The 21,797-nt window shown below is 47.9% G+C and overlaps 1 protein-coding gene across 1 annotated transcript in view; it reads right to left on the reverse strand.

Moving 5' to 3' along the window:
- The window catches only part of LOC123758868 (uncharacterized), a 29,765-nt gene extending 10,493 nt beyond the window's left edge, over nucleotides 1–19,272 (reverse strand). The window contains exons 1-3 of the mRNA XM_045743633.2: nucleotides 19,013–19,272; nucleotides 17,737–17,892; nucleotides 3,796–3,889 (exon numbers count right to left, since the gene is read on the reverse strand). Coding sequence (XP_045599589.1) covers nucleotides 3,796–3,889; nucleotides 17,737–17,892; nucleotides 19,013–19,024 — 262 coding nt within the window. The 5' untranslated portion in view covers nucleotides 19,025–19,272. The remainder of the gene's footprint in view (nucleotides 1–3,795; nucleotides 3,890–17,736; nucleotides 17,893–19,012) is intronic.
- Nucleotides 19,273–21,797: the final 2,525 nt, after the last annotated feature.

Raw genomic sequence — 21,797 nt, forward strand, 5'->3', positions numbered from 1 at the left:
ATTAACATGCACACACACATGCATGTCAGGGGGGACATGATCACCACATTCAAGATTCTGAAGGGGATTGATAGGGTAGATAAAGACAGTCTATTTAACACAAGGGGAACACGCACAAGGGGACACAGGTGGAAACTGAGTGCCCAAATGAGCCACAGAGATATTAGAAAGAACTTTTTTAGTGTCAGAGTGGTTGACAAATGGAATGCATTAGGGGGTGATGTGGTGGAGGCTCACTCCATACACAGTTTCAAGTGTAGATATGACAGAGCCCGATAGGCTCAGGAATCTGTACACCTGTTGATTGACGGTTGAGAGGCGGGACCAAAGAGCCAGAGCTCAACCCCCGCAAACACAACTAGGTGAGTACAACTAGGTGAGTACACACATGCTTCCTATCTTTGAGAGGGTATATTTGTAGCCTTCCTCTTATAATATGCATAAAATTATGAAATGAGCATCAAGATGCAAAAATGGTGGATTGAGCAGAAAGAAATGCTCCTTTTTGAATGGCACCTAGGTAGCTTCCCTAAGCCAACTGAACACGATCTGACCTGGGCACTGATAAACTGTTAGGCTCTGCTTGACTTCTGAGTATGAAGACAAGTAACATGGCAAATTTGTTTGATCTCCTTTCTAGATACAGTAATGTTATCTTGAGATGATTTTGGGGCTTAGCGTCCCTGTGGCCTGGTCCTCGACCAGGCCTCCTTTTTGTTACATACCCCCAGGAAGCAGCCCGTAGCAGCTGCTACTAGAACAAGCAATGCTGTCAAGGCTGGCCCATGTTTAGGATAAGATGGTTCACCTCCCTTGACCCTGGTATTCCATACTATTTCCACCAGGTGGCAGCTGGGGTAGATGGCTCAGAAAGATTCTTAATAATTTTCGAGTTCTCGAGAATAGTTTGCAGGGAATATGGAGTGGTGTGAAGAGGATGTATGTGCTATAGTGAGCAGTTACTTTGGGGTGGATTGAGGTATGCTCTCCACCGAAGTCACCCTATTTATTAGGACAAGACAATGTACTTACCTAGTTGTGCTTGCGGGGGTTGAGCTTCGGCTCTTTAGCTCACCTTTCAACTGTCAATCAACTGGTGCACAAATTCTTGAGTCTACTGGGCTCTATCATATCTATATTTTAAACTGTGTTTGGGGTCTACCTCCACCACATCACTGCTTAATGCATATTCTATACAATGTGCATGGTTACTTGTCTTTCTGTGGTTTAAAGTCACTTAAAAGCCTAGTGTTTATCGGTACCTTGACAGGACCTACCCTAGTGTTTATTGGTACCTTAACAGGACCAGTGCAGAAGGCTAAGGGAATCTACCGAGGGAACCTTGCTCCAAAATATAATTAAGTAACCACTAAGACTAAAATGCTTTATAGCACAGAAACCCTCTGCAGGTACCAGAGGATAAAGTCACAGTGTACATGGCAAGTCTACGCTACAAACAAAATTTAAATAAAAGAGTAAAAACAAGAAAGTGGCATACAGTGCCTGATGGTTACCTTTTAACTATACCTAACTTTTAACTATAACTACGTTACCCTTTAACTATACAGAACTATATTACTGTGTATGTATAATAATTTGGGTATAACAAATCTCCAGTTTGATATACTACACTAATACTGAAAACATAATTTAGTACCAATAATTTAGCTTAAAGTCAACATGAAAAGTTTCTTTAACACATATAGTTGCTACGTAAGGTAAGAGTCCACCATGCCTGAGACAGGATTCACAAAGTCACGCAAGATGACATTCAGGCACCAACACCAGAGGGGACCTTTTCAAACATCCCTCCGTGGTCATGTAAGGTGCTAAGAAGGCACTAGATGAAAACTCAATCCAGACCCGAATGTCTGTCAGAGGAATGTACAGTACTGTACTTCTATAGGAACTTGAGTAATGGCAATCAGGGTCAATATACACCATCATGGCATGCAGCACCATGGACAAATTTTGCCTAAATCATAGTAATATGCCAAAGCACCTTTGCTATTGACACAAGCCAGGAAGGCGGAGGGGAGGAGGGGGTCACCGCAAGGTAAGGTGGTTTGTGTCCATAGCAAATGGTGCCAAAACCAACATGCTCAAAAATGAGCTGGAAAATGTAACCAGGGCACCTACAATGTAATTCACAAAAGAAACCTGGTTGCAAGACACGAGTGCTAGACTGCCAACAACTTAACCCTATTTAGCCTACTGACAAGAAAGGACTAGAGATGTCAGTCCAGTGCAAATTTTATTTAGAGATGTCAGTGTTTACAGAATTTCCCTCACTCTGTCAAGGCAAGATCTAGGGGTTAACAGAACAAATCAACTCACATAAGGAGGGCAAATGGCTGAATGGACCCTTGCCCGGGGATTAAAACTACTGTGTCCCAAGAATAAGTAAAGAGGATTGTAAATCAACCTGTCCTCTTACAAAGAGCGTCACATGTCGATCGTATGCGTTACATAAGGCCAAAAATTGTAGTACTTGAAAATGGAAGCAGCTCGCGAAAGTGACGTACTGTTCCACTTTCTGTTTTGAGTCCTCTGGTAGGTTAGGAGAGGATACTTTAATTTGACTCCTTTAATTTAATGACGCTTAGAAACCTTAGGCAGACAGGCTGTGTAAATGCAATGGTATAACTCGAAACAGGAATCTATAGCTTGCCCTACAGATATTAAATTAAAAGTACAGGCCATAGAATCAGTGGACATGCACACACACTTTAAACACACACATAAAACACACAAAGATGAACACAAACCACCTTACCTTGGATAAAAACAAGCCACTAAGAGATGTCTTTGCCTGCTGACTGCTCATAGATTGTGCAGAAAAAATGTGGCATAATCTGAATCTGGAAACCTTTGTTGTTCACTTGTGACACCAAGTGAGTATGATGCCCAAACCACACACTAGAAAGTGAAGGGACGACGACGTTTCGGTCCGTCCTGGACCATTCTCAAGTCGATTGTCGATGGTCCAGGATGGACTGAAACTGTGTGTTTCTAGTATGTGGTTTAGTCAACATATTTCAGCCATGTTATTGTGACTCATCGTCTGCACCAAGTGAGTATACTGTCATATTCAGTAGTACTTAAGAGTCATTATACAAATACCGCCAATGAACATTCTGGACTAGACGTTTCTCCAAAGCCACCTTAACATTATCTATGACCTTGTGGAGACATGAAATAATGAAATAATCCCAATAGTACAAGGGCATCAATGTCTCATTGGTTGATTTTGTGAATGCCTTCTAAGAAAAAGAGTAGATTCTTACCTTAGGAAACAAGTGAAAGCTATACAGTATCTCAGATAAATATTTCAACCCATGCTCCTCTTTAGATAATAATTTTTGTAACTGTGCACCATAGTACAAAGACTGACATACTAAGGAATTAGATAGTAGACTTTGGTACTATTCACTTTATGGAGTCTGAAAATATTAAGATAAAATTCCTAGGCATATTATAGCACATATGTACTAAATTAGGCATCAGATATCGTGTATTAGGCCTAGGAAGGTTAGGTTAGTTTAGTTTGTCTTTGCAACATATAGAAAATCTTTTTTGGTTTGTCCAAATTCAATAGTACCAATTTCTACTTTCTATTTGCGTTGTACGCCGGTATATGTACAGTACCATGGTCCACATCCTTCCTATAAGTACAGTACTGTACAATCAAAACAGGAGAATGGGCTGAATATTTATAAAACTTATGTTTTTCACAGTATAAGTGTTTATCCAACACAATAGAGGCACTCGTTCCAGGGTTAAATGTGTACTTACCTAACAGTGGAAAGTTATAGATTGCCTGGTATTTTTTACCAACACCTAGTGGACGGCTGTCTGCTGCCTTAAACAGGGAAACCCACTGGAACCACTAATGGAAAAATATAATTCACTTTACAATAAGATACTAGATAGCACTTTGTTAACACTTCCCCTTTAAAATTAAGAGTTCTTGTCAATAAATCTGTCAAGAACTTGCTGATTTCAGTACTGTGGTAAACACATTATCATAAAGTTCAGAAAGAAGCTGAAGGAAATAATCACAATTAATGACAATATCATCAAAATTAGAAGAGTTTTTTTTTATTCTTCTTGACATCTGTGCTATGAAAAAAAATTCTTCTTGACATCTGTGAAAAAAGAAAAAAGTTTTTCTTGACATCTGTGAAAAAAAACCCAGCGTTGAATGTAATGAAACGCCATTTTCTGGGTGAGTCCCGGAGGCTCCCCGGAGCTATCCCAGGCTGATATGCTAATGTCAGACTTTGGCATCAGTCATGTGTATGGAGTTCTTAGGCCTACCGGGGACCACGGCCAGAACCGGGCCCCCTCAGAGAGGCAAGGGGAGCAATGGCCTATAGAAGCCCCCGTGTGGTTGGAAACATTCTATGTCTGCCATCGACCGGAACAGGCACCCAGAAAGGTAAGCGCCTCAAAACAAACCCCTATTCTGGTTAAAATTGCTACCAAAAACCGAACTAGTGGATAGAACTCCCCAACCGAAAACAAGCAAACTAGTGTGACGTCACACACCGCCGCGCCGCTGTCTGCGCAGCTCCCCCCTCCCCGGGAGGGGGAAGGGGGAGCCCCAGACCCCCCGCGCCGGCTACCCACACCTCAGTTCTTGAGGCTAGATGTCAAAAACGTGAAAAAACGCCGACCGGAGGGAGGGAGGGATGCCGGGGAGCCTCCGGGACTCACCCAGAAAATGGCGTTTCATTACATTCAACGCTGGTTTTCTGGGGGGGAGCCCCGTCGGCTCCCCGGAGCTAACTACCCACAGACAGAAAAAAGAGGGACTTACCTGGGAGGCGGTCGTCGCTCACTCCTCAACTCGAAGCCGAGACAACTGGCTGCAACCGCCGACCCAAAACAACACAGGCTCAACGAGGCCCAGGGACATTCACAAGGTAACGAGCAGCCAGGACCCTGTTTGACCGCCAAAATCCCCGCGCCCGAATATCAGACCAAGACATATTCCCAAAGTCGGCAGCAAGAGCCGCGAACTTACGAACGTCATGGGCACGGGGATAGACCGCAGGCTGGCTGGACTTAATAACCCTGCGGACGACCTGAGAGACCCGAACCCGCGAACAGGGAAGAAGGGAAACCGGATCAACCCACAGCGCGTCCCCGCACACAGAAGCTGTGGCGCGCAAATAACGGCGAGGCGCCGCAACCGGACACAAAACATGATGCACCCCCGGCCTGACCAACCAAGCATCAACCACCCATGGACCCCTCCGGAACGCAGCAGTCTCATTCTTCGCCAGAAAAGAAGGAGACGGCTGCAAACGAACAAAACAATCACCACGACCAAAAGAGCAGAAACCCCTGCGCCGGAGGAGAGCATGAAGCTCCCCTACCCGACCCCCAGAGGCCAAAGCCAACAAGAAAAGTGCCTTGGAAAAACAATCCTGGACCGAAGGGGCCACAACGAAACGAGGAGATGAAAGGAAAGCGAGCACTCTGTCCAAAGACCAGGACGGCTCAGGCGACACATGAGCAGGCCGGAGGTGAAACAATGCACGAGACAGCTTGCGAAACGGCGCAGACGTAACATCGATACCGAAAGCAAGCTGAAGCGGCTCCGCCAGCGCCGCACGATACGAAGCGACAGTGTTAGGCATAAGATGACGGTCCTGAAACAACCACGAGAGGAAGGACAAGACCACCCGAACAGACAAGGAACTAACACGACGAAGACGCAAAAAGAAACGGAAGGACCGCCAGGAAACTTCATACTGCCGCCGAGAAGAAGCCCTCAGGTGGGACACCAACAAGGAGGCCACCTGATCACCATAGAGATGATGATAGACTCGAGTCAAAAAACCAGCGTTGAATGTAATGAAACGCCATTTTCTGGGTGAGTCCCGGAGGCTCCCCGGAGCTATCCCAGGCTGATATGCTAATGTCAGACTTTGGCATCAGTCATGTGTATGGAGTTCTTAGGCCTACCGGGGACCACGGCCAGAACCGGGCCCCCTCAGAGAGGCAAGGGGAGCAATGGCCTATAGAAGCCCCCGTGTAGTTGGAAGCATTCTATGTCTGCCATCGACCGGAACAGGCACCCAGAAAGGTAAGCGCCCCAAAACAAACCCCTATTCTGGTTAAAATTGCTACCTAAAACCGAACTAGTGGATAGAACTCCCCAACCGAAAACAAGCAAACTAGTGTGACGTCACACACTGCCGCGCCGCTGTCTGCGCAGCTCCCCCCTCCCCGGGAAGGGGGAAGGGGGAGCCCCAGACTCCCCGCGCCGGCTACCCACACCTCAGTTCTTGAGGCTGGATGTCAAAAACGCGAAAAACCGCCGACCGGAGGGAGGGAGGGATGCCGGGGAGCCTCCGGGACTCACCCAGAAAATGGCGTTTCATTACATTCAACGCTGGTTTTCTGGGGGGAGCACCGTCGGCTCCCCGGAGCTAACTACCCACAGACAGAAAAAGAGGGACTTACCCGGGAGGCGGTCGTCGCTCACCCCTCAACTCGAAGCCGAGACAACTGGCTGCAACCGCCGACCCAAAGCAACACAGGCCCGACGAGGCCCAGGGACATTCACAAGGTAACGAGCAGCCAGGACCCTGTTCGACCGCCAAAATCCCCGCGCCCGAATATCAGACCAAGACATATTCCCAAAGACGGCAGCAAGAGCCGCGAACTTACGAACGTCATGGGCACGGGGATAGACCGCAGGCTGGCTGGACCTAATAACCCTGCGGACGACCTGAGAGACCCGAACCCGCGAACAGGGAAGAAGGGAAACCGGATCAACCCACAGCGCGTCCCCAGACACAGAAGCTGTGGCGCGCAAATAACGGCGAAGCGCCGCAACCGGACACAAAACATGATGCACCCCCGGCCTGACCAACCAAGCATCAACCACCCATGGACCCCTCCGGAACGCAGCAGTCTCATTCTTCGCCAGAAAAGAAGGAGACGGCTGCAAACGAACAAAACTATCACCACGACCAAAAGAGCAGAAACCCCTGCGCCGGAGGAGAGCATGAAGCTCCCCTACCCGACCCCCAGAGGCCAAAGCCAACAAGAAAAGTGCCTTGGAAAAACAATCCTGGACCGAAGGGGCCACAACGAAACGAGGAGATGAAAGGAAAGCAAGCACTCTGTCCAAAGACCAGGACGGCTCAGGCGACGCATGAGCAGGCCGGAGGTGAAACAATGCACGAGACAGCTTGCGAAACGGCGCAGACGTAACATCGATACCGAAAGCAAGCTGAAGCGGCTCCGCCAGCGCCGCACGATACGAAGCGACAGTGTTAGGCATAAGATGACGGTCCTGAAACAACCACGAGAGGAAGGACAAGACCACCCGAACAGACAAGGAGCTAACACGACGAAGACGCAAAAAGAAACGGAAGGACTGCCAGGAAACTTCATACTGCCGCCGAGAAGAAGCCCTCAGGTGGGACACCAACAAGGAGGCCACCTGATCACCATAGAGATGATGATAGACTCGAGTCAAAAAACCATACGCGAAGACTCGAGGAGAAGATCGAACCAGCTACGTGACGTACCGGCCCGATCTGCTGAAAGAGGCGGAGCCGCGGGAAAACCCTCGGGTTCGGACACCGAGCAACCAGCGCCTGAAACCAAGGCTGCGCCGGCCACCAAGGGGCCAGAAGGACAACTCTCCCCCGGTAAGTCTCTAAGCGAGTCAGGACCTGGAGCAACAGCCGAACCGGGGGAAAGAGGTACAGGAACCCCCACCTCGACCAGTCTAGCCGAAAGGCATCGACCCCGACGGCCTCGCAATCGGGGAAGGGCGCCGCATAAACGGGAAGACGCCGCGACCACGCCGACGCGAAGAGGTCCACTTCGGGGCGCCCGAACGTCTGGCAAAGCCAACGGAAGGACTCGTCGTCGACCGTCCACTCCGTGGAGAGGGGAACGAAGCGAGACAGGGCGTCGGCCAAGACGTTGGACACGCCCCGTACGTGAACCGCCAGGAGAGCCAAACCCCGAGAACTCAGCAGACGAGTCACCCGAAGCGATCAACCCCAAAGAGACAAGGACCGCATCGAACCCCCGCGGTTCAGGCAATGAACCACCGGAGAGCAGTCCGAATGGAGCCGAATCGTCGATCCGCGGGCCACCCGAATCCTCCCCAGAGCAAACCACACCGCCGCGAACTCCCGCACCGTACTGTGAGCTCGACGGAAGGACGGATCCCAACGCCCCTGGCCGGCCTGGTGAGCACTGGTCACAAAACCCCAGCCGAGAGACGACGCATCCGTGTACACATCGAGCGAGGGCTCGGGTAGGCGCCAAGGCACTGAACCCCGAAAAACCCGAAGAGGAAGCCGGTGACGCAGCAACCGACGCAAGTCCCCCGGGGGTCGAACTCTGCGATCGCGAGAGAGGCGGAAGGGGGAACCCCGAAGGAACCAGAACAGCCGTCGAAGCCAAACCCGACCCGGCGGGTAGACCACCATCGCGAAGTTCAGGCTCCCGCACAGCCCCTCGAGCAACCGCCGGGTGACCCGAGGGCCCTCCAGAAACAGACGAAGGCGGGACCGCAGCCGCAGGAGAGACTCCGGAGGGAGAGACAAAGAGGCGGTTCGAGAGTCCCACACGAGACCCCAGCCAAGTCCGAACCTGAGAGGGAACCAGATGGGACTTTCTCCAGTTCACCAAGAACCCGAACCCGGCGAGCTGGGAAAGAACCAAATCCCTGGCTAGCAAGCAAGCTGACTGGCTGGGAGCCCAAACCAGCCAGTCGTCGAGGTAGGCCAACACCCGAACACCTAGGAGACGCAAACGAGCCACCACAACCCGTGTAAGGCGTGTGAACACGCGAGGTGCCAGGTTCAACCCGAACGGGAGACAGCGAAAGCGGTAACTCAGACGCCCCACTACAAAACCGAGCCAGTCCCTGAACCGCGGATGAATCGGGACATGCCAATAAGCGTCCCGGAGGTCCAGGGACACCATCCAAGCTCCCGGCTCCAAGAGGAGCCGAACCTGAGACAGCGTAGTCATCCGAAAGGAGGGGCAATGAACCCAGGGGTTCAGACGGGACAAGTCCAGAATGAACCGCAGGTCTGCGCAGTCCCGTTTCGGAACCGGAAACAGACGGGAAACCCATCTGAGGGACGACGTCGTTTCGACGACGCCCAAGCGTACCCACTCCAAGACGACTCGACAGAGCGCAGGGGAAGAAGCCTGCCCTGCCAGCCCCGACCCCCAAAAGGGGGGAGGGGCCACCCAACGCCACCGCAGGCCGCGAGACACGACCCGAAAGGCCCACGAATCGTGGGACCAGGCGCGGGCGAAGAGCGCAAGCCGCCCCCCCATCGCCCCGTCAAGGGGGCAAACCGCGAAAGGGCCGGCGACCCTTACGAGACCCAGAACCCCGCACAGCGCGAACACCGCGCCGACCAGACGAGGGAGGGTCCGCAGGAGGAGCCAACCCCAAACCTGACACCAGAGGCCTACCACGACGAGAGGAACCCCGAGCCCTGGCACGACCTTTCCGGGAAGACCCACCCCGGGACCCCCGGAAAACCAACAAGTCCGACATCGGACGACAAGCCGCCGACGCAGCCTGAATAAACTGCGCCACGGCCGACTCCCCAAACAGGAGAGGACAAAAAGGTGAAGAACGCCTAAGAGCCAGAGCCCAAGCAGATTCCACTGAGGAACCCAGCACCGCCTGCCGACACGCGAGACGGGAAGCATAGAACAGGGAAACCGCATCCCGCAAAATCGACGTGAACAGCTTCAACAAGGCAGCCGACGAACGCGCAGCCGAGGACAAGGTGCCGGACCCCGGGACGGACCCAAGCGTCCCCACATCCTCCACGAGCCAATCCGAAGACAGCTCCAGGAGGGAAAAGAACCGCAAGGCCGAACACAAAAGGCCCCGGGCGCGCAAGTCCTCCGCCACGAGCGCCGCCGAAAGGGAGGGAACCTGCACATGGAGCTGAATAACGCCCACATCGCGGGGAAGGGCAGGGGCAAACAAGCACTCATTCAGGTACTCAAGTTCACCCCCCAGGAAAACCTGAAGCACCGTGGAAGCTTCCCGCCACTCCAGCGTGCGGGAACGACAGAAGGAATGCCAGGAATCCAGACCAAACAAGGGGCAGTCTGCTAGCCAGGACGACTCCGGAACCTCGTAACGGAGCCAGAAAGGGAACGAAGTCCCAAACCTGAACGTGGACGGATCCATTTCCGAGGCATAATCCGGGTCACGCAGGAGGTAAGCTGCAAAGGCCGCTCGCACCACACCAGGTTGGATGCGATAAGCCGAAAACCTCCGGAAGGACGGAACCGACGTACCCGGGGGAACACGGAACCGAACCCGGGGAGGGGCCGACACCAAATCCAACTCGTACGCAGAGGGGGGAAAAGAAAACCCCACTCCTTGTAACAATAAGCCCCGCTCAGTGGGAAGAAAAACCCAGGCGGGGTCCAGCGGGGCCCAAGGTCCCCAAGTCAGCCCCTCCCCAGCCTCGAGGTCCGTCACCACAGGACCCGAGGCCGAGTCCTCTCCCCAAGCCCCGACCCCACAAGACAAGGACGGAGCAGCCGGAAAAGCTGGAGGAAGGGGGGCCCACTGGTCAGACCCTGAAGCTTCGGCCGGGAGACAAGACTCGAATGCCTCTGCCGCCCCCCCGGAAGGGGCAACCCCCGAAGCTGCACGAGTCTCGAGATCAAGTAACCCCTGCTCCGACCCCGAAACCCTCAGACGCTTCGGGGCCGGAAGCAGGGGCGGGGGACCAGAACGAACAGAAGGGGAAGGACGAGGAGGTGCGGACTGAACCAGGATCGAAGCGACCCCCACCCCCAAGTCCGGGTCTCGAAAAGCAAAGCGGGGCAGCCCCGGGGCATCCAGGGAAGCAACCAACCGAGCGCGTTGCAACAGACGAAACCTAGACTGCAACGCACGTGCCGCCCGTACCCGAATAGAATCATCAGAGGATTGGGTAAATTGAGTCACAAGCAAGCAGCAACACTCACAGGACTCAGGGTCGAAAGTATCACCGACCCAACAGGCAGCGAGGCAGAGGCAAAAACAATGAGGGTCACCCTGAGACAAGGGGACCGAGCAACCCTCAAACTCGCACACAGCGAGTGGGGACTCCGGGGTCACATCCATCGGACCCACGCGCCCCCTAGGGGATTCCCAGGGTCCTGAGCGTTTACTTTAAGAGGACTCGCGCTCAGGTAGTCCCAGGCAGGGTGCTGCAAACCGGCGCCCAAAACTACCAAGCAAACTTCTAAAGCTGAACCCCAGGGACGTGTACACTCACGGGGACCTAGCAGGGGGCGCCACCGAGGAGAACAGTGGAAGGGCAAAAACAAACTGAATAAAAGGACAGAACCCCCCACCAAGCAAAAACAAAAAGAAAAACAAAACCCCGCAAGAGGACAGCGAACCCCAAGGAACAGAGCCGGCCGCGATGTCGGGAAATACAAGCTGAGCAGCACCCTGCGCCCCTACCAGTGCAAACTGCCTCTTACCTGCCGGTAACAAGGGAGAACAGAACACCCAAGAGCCCAACAGGCGGCCGAAAAACCGAAAGGTAAAACGGACCAGCAGAGGCAGACCCCGAGGAGCCTGTGGAAGGTGGCCCCAAGCCCCAAGGGCAGTACTTACAGGGCACCTAGGGAAGGCAGCCCTAGGCGCATGCAGCCCGAGTACTGAAGATAACTCCTGGCTCTCGCACCCACAAAACTAACACCACACGCAAAGCACAGTGCAGTAGCGACACCGGAGCCAGAGCACACGACCATCGCCTATAGCATCAGCCTCAAGAACTGAGGTGTGGGTAGCTGGCGCGGGGAGTCTGGGGCTCCCCCTTCCCCCTCCCGGGGAGGGGGGAGCTGCGCAGACAGCGGCGCGGCAGTGTGTGACGTCACACTAGTTTGCTTGTTTTCGGTTGGGGAGTTCTATCCACTAGTTCGGTTTTAGGTAGCAATTTTAACCAGAATAGGGGTTTGTTTTGGGGCGCTTACCTTTCTGGGTGCCTGTTCCGGTCGATGGCAGACATAGAATGCTTCCAACTACACGGGGGCTTCTATAGGCCATTGCTCCCCTTGCCTCTCTGAGGGGGCCCGGTTCTGGCCGTGGTCCCCGGTAGGCCTAAGAACTCCATACACATGACTGATGCCAAAGTCTGACATTAGCATATCAGCCTGGGATAGCTCCGGGGAGCCGACGGGGCTCCCCCCAGAAAATAAGTTCTTGACATCTGTGCTATGTTGCTCTCTTAAATTGGTAGTGTCACTCATATCTACCACCACCACTGTAGCACAGTAGTCTACATCATGAGTTCGATCCCCAGGTGGGACAGACACAGTTGGACACACGTCCTTTAATCTGATGCCTCTGTTCACCTAGCAGTATATAGGTACCCAAAAGTTAGGAAACTATAGTCGGTTGCACTCTGGGAGAAGCGAGCTGTTGGTCTACGAGGACCTCAATAAGACTAACGTGCTTCGAACTATAGGAAACCATAAGGTGACCCATACATCACAACCTCCTGGTCAGCCATGCTTCATAAAACTCTGCTATAGGCCCTGTCCTTCTAAGGAACATCATTTTTTTTTCACCATTCAATGTTTTTTAGTTTATCTACTAATTCATTTGTCTCTCGTCTAACTACCAGTAAGCTTAATTATGCAGCAATCACCCCATTTAATACATTCTAACTTTTTAGCACAGTAATGTATAAATAAGTAATAAGTAGTTATCAAAAGAAGGTGCTAGGCCAGGAAGGCCATGTTATGGAACCTATGTAAATTATGAAGTGGCCACACCAGCGAACTCAATACTGTACAATACAGTACTGTACTACATATATATATATATATGCATATCATATATGTCGGTCAAAATATATACAGTGCACCTTCTGAAATGCGGATCCTTCCTATAACAGCTCCCTCTTAAACGACAGACTAAATCTGCTCACCCTCATAAATTTGGATTTCTAACAAAGTTAATCTAGATTACAGAGGGGAATGCATTACAGAAGTGACATAAAAGCATTGAAACCTCCTAATAATCAGGATTTAAATTATGTTAATCAATGATTTAAGCAGCTCTAGCCTTCAGTTGATGGTTAACAGTTACCATTTGTGGCTGAAAGAATGGCATTAACCAGGGGCACTGAGGACCTCACAACAAGTTTAGGGGTGACTGTAGAAGTTGACCTGAATAACCTGAGGGCCACTTCCTGTCCTCTATGAGGACAGGAAGCCGGCAGCTAGTCGAAGGTCCCCTCCATTTGCCTTGATGATCTTTTCCAGGTAAATTTTAAAACATAACACAGTTTTGGCATTTATGACTCATTGTCATTTGATATAACTTCATTTTGCCATCTCTATACTACAGAAACCGAGCACTGAATGTAATGAAAAAGCTTCTTTCTGGTGGGACCAATGTGGTTCTGGTGGTACCAATGTGTGGCCAGGCTCGACACACGATGAGTCAGAATAACATGGCTCACGATATGATGACCAAACACACACACCAGAAGGTGAGGAGGCGACAAAGTTTCAGTCTGTCCTGGACTATAATCGACTTGATAATGGTCCAGGACGGACCGAAACGTCGTTGCCTCCTCATCATCTGGTCATAATGAAAGTAATGATACTTTGACCTGACCTGGACACTTATATTGAAGTTGTTTGACTTGATGCAAGTCCAATACAGACCGAAACATCACTTTCCTTTCATTTCGCATGCTTGTGGGGCGGGTTATTTATTTTCAGTCACATTATTGTGACTTAGTCTCTGCCTATCATATATACTTTAGATATTGTAGATGGAATTAGCTTAAACTATCTCATCTATATCATTCCATTTTCCAACAACAGTATCCTTATGTGAAAAAAATGCTCTAGCATTTATATGGCTTATCTGTTTCTAGATTCCAGCTTTACTACCTTAGTTTTAAACCTACACTTAGTCTATTCCCTTAATTATTTCATGTCTCATCATGTAAACTGCATCTCTCCTCTCTTCTAATGGTTTGCGTCCAGCTATTTACATCTTTCTTCATACCAGCTAGTTTACACCAATTCTTCCTACTCTGAGAGAGAACTCTATCAACATCAGAGGCCCGAGACTATTCAACACGCTTCCACTACACATAAGGGGCATAACTGGCCAACTCCTCACAGTATTCAAGAGAGAACTTGATAAACACCTCCAAAGGATATCTGATCAACCAGGCTGTGATTCATATGTTGTTCCCTTTCATTATGCACCATCCTGTTGGTCTGCCATTTCATTCCCCATGTTCATCAACCTTCACTTGCTAGAATTGAAATGCACGTCACTGAGAAATATACGCTACAGGTATATACAATGAAAGCAGGGTCTGGAATTTGAGTGAGGATCATTGTTGCCCAAATGGAGGATAGAAATGAGGGGGGGGAGGGGGAGAAGATGCTTCTGGTGAATATAAGTGAAGTACTCAATTAGTGGAAGAAGAAATAAGAGCATGTGATGAATAAAGTGATGAAAACAGGTGTGTGTGTGTGTGTGTGTGTGTGTGTGTATTTAATATACAGTAGGTGTAACAAATATATCAATATATCTTATAGGTGTGAATTTACTTGTGCCTAAATGTACATAGTGTAATAATGATTATCAACGGAGAACTTCTGGATTACATAGCAAAATTATGAATAATCAAACATAGATGTAGACAGTGACGATTCCTGAACAGGGTAAAAAAAACCAGCGTTGAATGTAATGAAACACCATTTTCTGGGTGAGTCCCGGAGGCTCCCCGGAGCTATCCCAGGCTGATATGCTAATGTCAGACTTTGGCATCAGTCATGTGTATGGAGTTCTTAGGCCTACCGGGGACCACGGCCAGAACCGGGCCCCCTCAGAGAGGCAAGGGGAGCAATGGCCTATAGAAGCCCCCGTGAAGTTGGAAGCATTCTATGTCTGCCATCGACCGGAACAGGCACCCAGAAAGGTAAGCGCCCCAAAACAAACCCCTATTCTGGTTAAAATTGCTACCTAAAACCGAACTAGTGGATAGAACTCCCCAACCGAAAACAAGCAAACTAGTGTGACGTCACACACTGCCGCGCCGCTGTCTGCGCAGCTTTCCCCTCCCCGGGAGGGGGAAGGGGGAGCCCCAGACCCCCCGCGCCGGCTACCCACACCTCAGTTCTTGAGGCTGGATGTCAAAAACGCGAAAAACCGCCGACCGGAGGGAGGGAGGGATGCCGGGGAGCCTCCGGGACTCACCCAGAAAATGGCGTTTCATTACATTCAACGCTGGTTTTCTGGGGGGAGCCCCGTCGGCTCCCCGGAGCTAACTACCCACAGACAGAAAAAGAGGGACTTACCCGGGAGGCGGTCGTCGCTCACCCCTCAACTCGAAGCCGAGACAACTGGCTGCAACCGCCGACCCAAAACAACACAGGCCCGACGAGGGCCAGGGACATTCACAAGGTAACGAGCAGCCAGGACCCTGTTTGACCGCCAAAATCCCCGCGCCCGAATATCAGACCAAGACATATTCCCAAAGACGGCAGCAAGAGCCGCGAACTTACGAACGTCATGGGCACGGGGATAGACCGCAGGCTGGCTAGACCTAATAACCCTACGGACGACCTGAGAGACCCGAACCCGCGAACAGGGAAGAAGGGAAACCGGATCAACCCACAGCGCGTCCCCGGACACAGAAGCTGTGGCGCGCAAATAACGGCGAAGCGCCGCAACCGGACACAAAACATGATGCACCCCCGGCCTGACCAACCAAGCATCAACCTCAAGAACTGAGGTGTGGGTAGCCGGCGCGGGGGGTCTGGGGCTCCCCCTTCCCCCTCCCGGGGAGGGGGGAGCTGCGCAGACAGCGGCGCGGCAGTGTGTGACGTCACACTAGTTTGCTTGTTTTCGGTTGGGGAGTTCTATCCACTAGTTCGGTTTTAGGTAGCAATTTTAACCAGAATAGGGGTTTGTTTTGGGGCGCTTACCTTTCTGGGTGCCTGTTCCGGTCGATGGCAGACATAGAATGCTTCCAACTTCACGGGGGCTTCTATAGGCCATTGCTCCCCTTGCCTCTCTGAGGGGGCCCGGTTCTGGCCGTGGTCCCCGGTAGGCCTAAGAACTCCATACACATGACTGATGCCAAAGTCTGACATTAGCATATCAGCCTGGGATAGCTCCGGGGAGCCGACGGGGCTCCCCCCAGAAAAATATTTAATTACTTTTAGTACGACATGTGTTTGTGGAAAGAGTAACAATGGTACAATAATTAATTGAAAAATATGGTGAAATAAGAATACAGTATACATTAATGAAAGCAGTTCACGAAAAGGCAACAGTGAAAGACAAAATTTAGTACTGGGAAATATTGAGACAGAAAAGCAACAATTTTGGCGAGAATAAAGTCGATACATTTTTAAGAACAATTAGATGTCCCTGAATCTGGAGAAGTGAGAATGTCAAAAGATAATCAGGAAGATGATTAAATTACATAACAAAATATAAAAAAAGGGAAGTAAGATTGAAGAAGGATAGTTACAGAAAAAATTAAATGACAGCCTGACAGATAATCTCTCTGGCACCGTAACAAGGTCAAATGAAAATACTATACTGTAAAAATGCACCAATTGGCGAGCAAACTGCTAGAGAAATGTTAAGGCAGCATTGCTGATAAGCCACTTGGCAGAGGAGAGTGATGATTTATGGCAGGCGAGAAGTCCAACATTTTTTAGTTTATGGTTACTACATAGTGTGTGTCAATGAAAACAATGGCCAAACATTCGGCAATGTTGCATGCAATACCATTTTTGTCACTGTTCATTAGTTGCTGGTCTAGCAGATGCATGCCAATAGCAAAAGTAGTTATGTGCTTTGACGCTCTAAGTACTTACGTCACTGTGTGGTCATAAACCTCTTGTGCAGTGAGTGCTGAGGCACGTGTGATAACGTCACAGCAATTTTTTAAATTGTGATGGTGCATTTCTATCCAGTATATGCATAATTGTAGGGCTTACTTCAGAGTTGGAAAACAAACACAGTTTTCACTCATCTTAAAAAAGAAACAAAGAGATTGAAACAGGAGAAGACTAATATATATTGAAAGTATATTGTATGACCAAATCTGCTGCAGGCATAGGTCACCCCACTCAATGTGGAGAAATGATTTATAGATGTGAAACACTTGATTCCTAGGAGAGTATAAATCTAAATCTCTAAATTAGTTTTCTACTAATTAAGTAGAAAACAATGAACTGAGTGATGATTAGTGATGCAAGACAAATACTGAAAATGGAGTAAGAAAGGATAGAATGTAGATGGACTGAAGAAAGCAGAAAAATATAAATGGTATAATAACAAACTGGATAAGCAGGGTGAGAAAAGACTGGCAAATAAGAGTTAACATAGTACAGAGTCAACAACACAGTACGGTACATAGTTGTGAAAGCACAAGAGTAGTTGAAGAGACTGTGCCTGCAACCCTACTGCTTAGTGGTGTACTCAGTATATGTAAACATATATAGTACAGCACCCAGTCATCTCTTTAATTTTACATGCTTGAAGAAATAAATTGAAATCATTAACTTCTGCAACATTCATATCTTTCCTAGTTTTAACTTCATTTTCATTTGGTTACACAGAACAGACAAGCATAATAAAAACCTCATAGATCCATATTTCAATTTTGAAAGAGAGGCATTAAACCTAAGAATGAACTAAATACAAACAAATCTTACTTTTTCCACTGAATCTGGGTTAGTTAAAAATCTCTCCATCTGCTCTGGGGAAGCATAAATGATTCCATGTTCTGTAGCCTCCCAAGTCCTAGTGTCTGTATCAACCTGGTACAGCAGACCAACAAGTCCAAAGGTGAAGGCTATGAAGACCTGAGCCTGTGAAGAAACAATAACTTAATTTGTCTTGCTGAAAGAATAACTTGCCCGAAACGCTGTGCATAGTAGTGGCTTTAGGCATTGTATGTACTAGCTCTATCTAAAAATCCAGCATTATGTTTGTAACTCATCTTTTATGTATATACTTTTACCTGAATAAACATTTAATTTGATTTAAATTGAATTTACTGTACTGAAATCGAAATTAAATCTAATTACTGGAAGTAATGTATCAAATTCAAAATGAAAGAAATGGTGATCACATTTCCATTTACATATACACACACACCACATTCAGTCAAGTACAGAGAAACACAAAAGCTATAAATTGTAACCACAACCTATACTTTAATTCTTGTATAAATAAAATAAAATTAAAATACTGGAACTTATGTCCAAATACTGGAACTGGTTAGATTGTAAATAAATAAACTGTATATATAAACCAAAAATGAGTCAAAATGGTAAGAGTCACGTTTCGAGTTTAGTCAAAATGCTTAGTCAAATGGTAAGTTTTTCTCTAAATGCTATTTATTTCCCTTCTCCGAGGGCATGGGTGTCCACAATTGCACCAGAGGTGGTACCAGCTATAAACAAAAATTATCTTTAATTTTTTCAGATTAGATTGGGTTAAGTTGGGATAGGATATATTAGGACAGAATAGTTCTTCAAAGAATGATGTCGACATAGACTGACATAACTTTGGCACATAAAAAAAAAGAGCTTCGATAAGAGCTTCAGCCTCACACTCTTGGGGTCCATGGTTCAAGACTTCTAGTGCCCTGGTGAATGGAATGTAACTCTGGCACTTTTTGAACCACTGCTGCTGTATTATGATACATGACCAAGGGGGGAGCTACAGTTCTTGGATACAGTCCCCCCAGAGCTTGGAACAAATTACATAAAAGCAAGAGGTTATTACACTAATAAAAGTTACATAAAGCTGAGTGCCATAAGAATACATCTGACTAGAATAATAGTGCAAAAGTCCGTGTGGGAGAAATGTGATTTCACATAATAAATTTAGGTATCTGTTTTAAGCCAGGTTTTGACCCACACATATGATTGCATTACTAATACTATTAAAGACTAACATTCTAACAACTAACCAAGCACATACCTTGGACACCATTGTTAAATTATTTAACAAAGCTGTTAAGTGTATATGGACAGATTAATATTCGAAGGCTTCACAGCACCAGCAGTGTTGAGAGAGAATCTCCAGGCCCAGCGTGTCACTAGTCCACTAGTGTAAGGCCAAGGGGCCACAGAAAGCAGGTGAGGGGGCCACAGAGGGCAAGTGAGGGGCCAGAGAGAGCAGGTGAGGGGCCAGAGAGAGCAGGTGAGGGGCCACAGATGCTGAGACACGCAGCCGGCTGTGTTTACCTTATGAGTCGGTTGCCAGGCGAGGACAGCCGTGTCCCTGGTCGCTTACTCTTACCTGAATTTACCTGGTAAATTCGAGGGTACGAGGCCACTAATACTAGTGGACGAGGACAGGAAGCCGGCGGCTTGTCAAATATCCCCTCCCCATTTCGCCCTCATAATCTTTACCAGTTGTATTTCAAAATCCAACAGAGTTTTGGCATTTACGGCTTCGGCGAGTAAGCGGTTCCGTGGGTTTAATTAATAATAATCGTTCATTGCATTGTTTATAACCCTGTAGGTGAAGAAGGATCTCTTGTTCTCAGCCCTGGATTGTGGCTTGTTGAGCTTGAAACCGTTATGCATGACACGTCTGCATGACATCTGACCTTTTGAAGAACTTGTCCAGATCAATATCCTCCAAATTGTTCAGTATTTTGAACGTTTCGATGAGATCAGCCCTATCATGTCTGCTTTGCAGTGCTGTTAGCCCTGTGGCCCTCAACCTGTTCTGGTATGAGAGTTGATTTGGTTCTGAAATTATTTTTGTCGCCAAGTGTTGAACTTTCTCCAATGAAACTATGGCTTAATTTCTGGAGATGAGGTCTCCATGCCTGCTTCTTTGATAATTACTTACTTACTTTCCATGCCTGGATGCAATAATCCAGGTGGGGAAGCACCAGATACAATTGAATGACCAACTTCTTTTCCTGAATTAAAGTCAAAGGTACACTTGATTATTCCTAGGGTTTGGTTACCTTTTGAAACTAAAAAAAAATTAAGCTCCTACCTGTTGTGCAACTATCAGTGAATGATGGATCCTGACTCCAAGGTCCTTTTGTTCATCAATCTGCCGCAAGCTAATGCTGTTAATTTGGTAGTTGTGACATGGATTGTTATGCCCCACATGCATGGTCTTGCATCTATCGATTTTTTTTTTTTTGAGATATATACAAGAGTTGTTACATTCTTGTACAGCCACTAGTACGCGTAGCGTTTCGGGCAAGTCCTTAATCCTATGGTCCCTGGAATACGATCCCCTGCCGTGAAGAATCGTTTTTTCATCCAAGTACACATTTTACTGTTGCGTTAAACAGAGGCTACAGTTAAGGAATTGCGCCCAGTAAATCCTCCCCGGCCAGGATACGAACCCATGACATAGCGCTCGCGGAACGCCAGGCGAGTGTCTTACCACTACACCACGGAGACTGCTCCGATATTGGGACTGATATTAAAATACATTTGCCAGATACACAATGAAATCACATTAAAGTGATTTATTAATTGCATTTGCCAGTCTTTTGACCATTTGTGGAGTTCGTGTAGATGTCTTTGTAGTCCCTCAAAATAACTTCCCACTTTATCATAAATCTTAGTGTCATCTGAAAATTTGATGATTTTGTAATATTCTCATCTAGCTATGTCATCGATGTATATAATTTATATTACCCCATACTCCTGTTTAGATAGTACTTTTTGTAACTATGTGGACCATCGTACATACACATGAACGTAATGGACAATTAAGTAGTAGAATTTGGTACTATATTCACTTTTATAGTCCAAAAAATAAAGCTAAAAACCAAACTTAAAATTCCTAGGCCTAGTATAGCACATATTTGTACTATATTAGGCCTTAGATAGCATGTATTAAGTCTAGAAAGGTTAGGTTAAGTTTTCTTTGCAACATCAATACTAAAGCTTTTCCGGTTTGTTCAAATTTCGTAGTACCAATTTCAACTTTCAAATTGCCTTTTATGTCAATATGTACGATGGTCCTCATCGTTACTATAAGCACTGCCAAAGCAGGAGGATGAGCTGAAACTATTCACATACCATACAGCGAACAATTCAGAATGATTAATAATAATAATCCCGTTATCAGGGGAGGAGGAGGCCTGTGCGTGTCTCTCTACCTGATGGCCACCATTTCGCTAGTGGCCTCCATGAGGACAGGGAGCCGGCGGCTTTTCAAAAGTCCTTCCGTTTGTCTTCATTCTATCCAGCTGCATGTTCAATCTCAACAATTGCACTTTAGGCTTGTATCCCCCCCTTGAACTACTATGTCCGAGATCAGTCGAACTACTGACCTTCCCAGAATGCAACCTCACAATAATTACTCAATTCCAGAGTACCTATTTACTACTAGGTGAACAAAGGCATTAGGTGAAAGGAAACGTGTCTTACTATTGGTAGTTCATACACACTATTGGCAGCTTTCCATCGCTGACCACTGGATGGGAGTGGGGTACCTGATTACGTAATTAAACAATATGTAACTGACTCACCACATATGTAAATTGCTCAATCTAGACAGTTGTGATCCAGTTCTTGAACCAGTTGTGATATAAACGACTATGGATATAACTTTTAATGCATAATTAGTTTTATCAAGATTGTAACTTGCATAGGTAAATGAATTATAGGGGTTCAATTACCAAGCTCTTGTGTCTCTAACACTTTCCACTACCGCCTACGGGACGGGTATATATGGGGGTGCATAACAAATGAACAAAATCAATACAAATAATTAAGAATTC

This window comes from Procambarus clarkii, chromosome 31, assembly GCF_040958095.1.
Source record: "Procambarus clarkii isolate CNS0578487 chromosome 31, FALCON_Pclarkii_2.0, whole genome shotgun sequence".
Taxonomy (NCBI): Eukaryota; Metazoa; Arthropoda; class Malacostraca; order Decapoda; family Cambaridae; genus Procambarus; species Procambarus clarkii.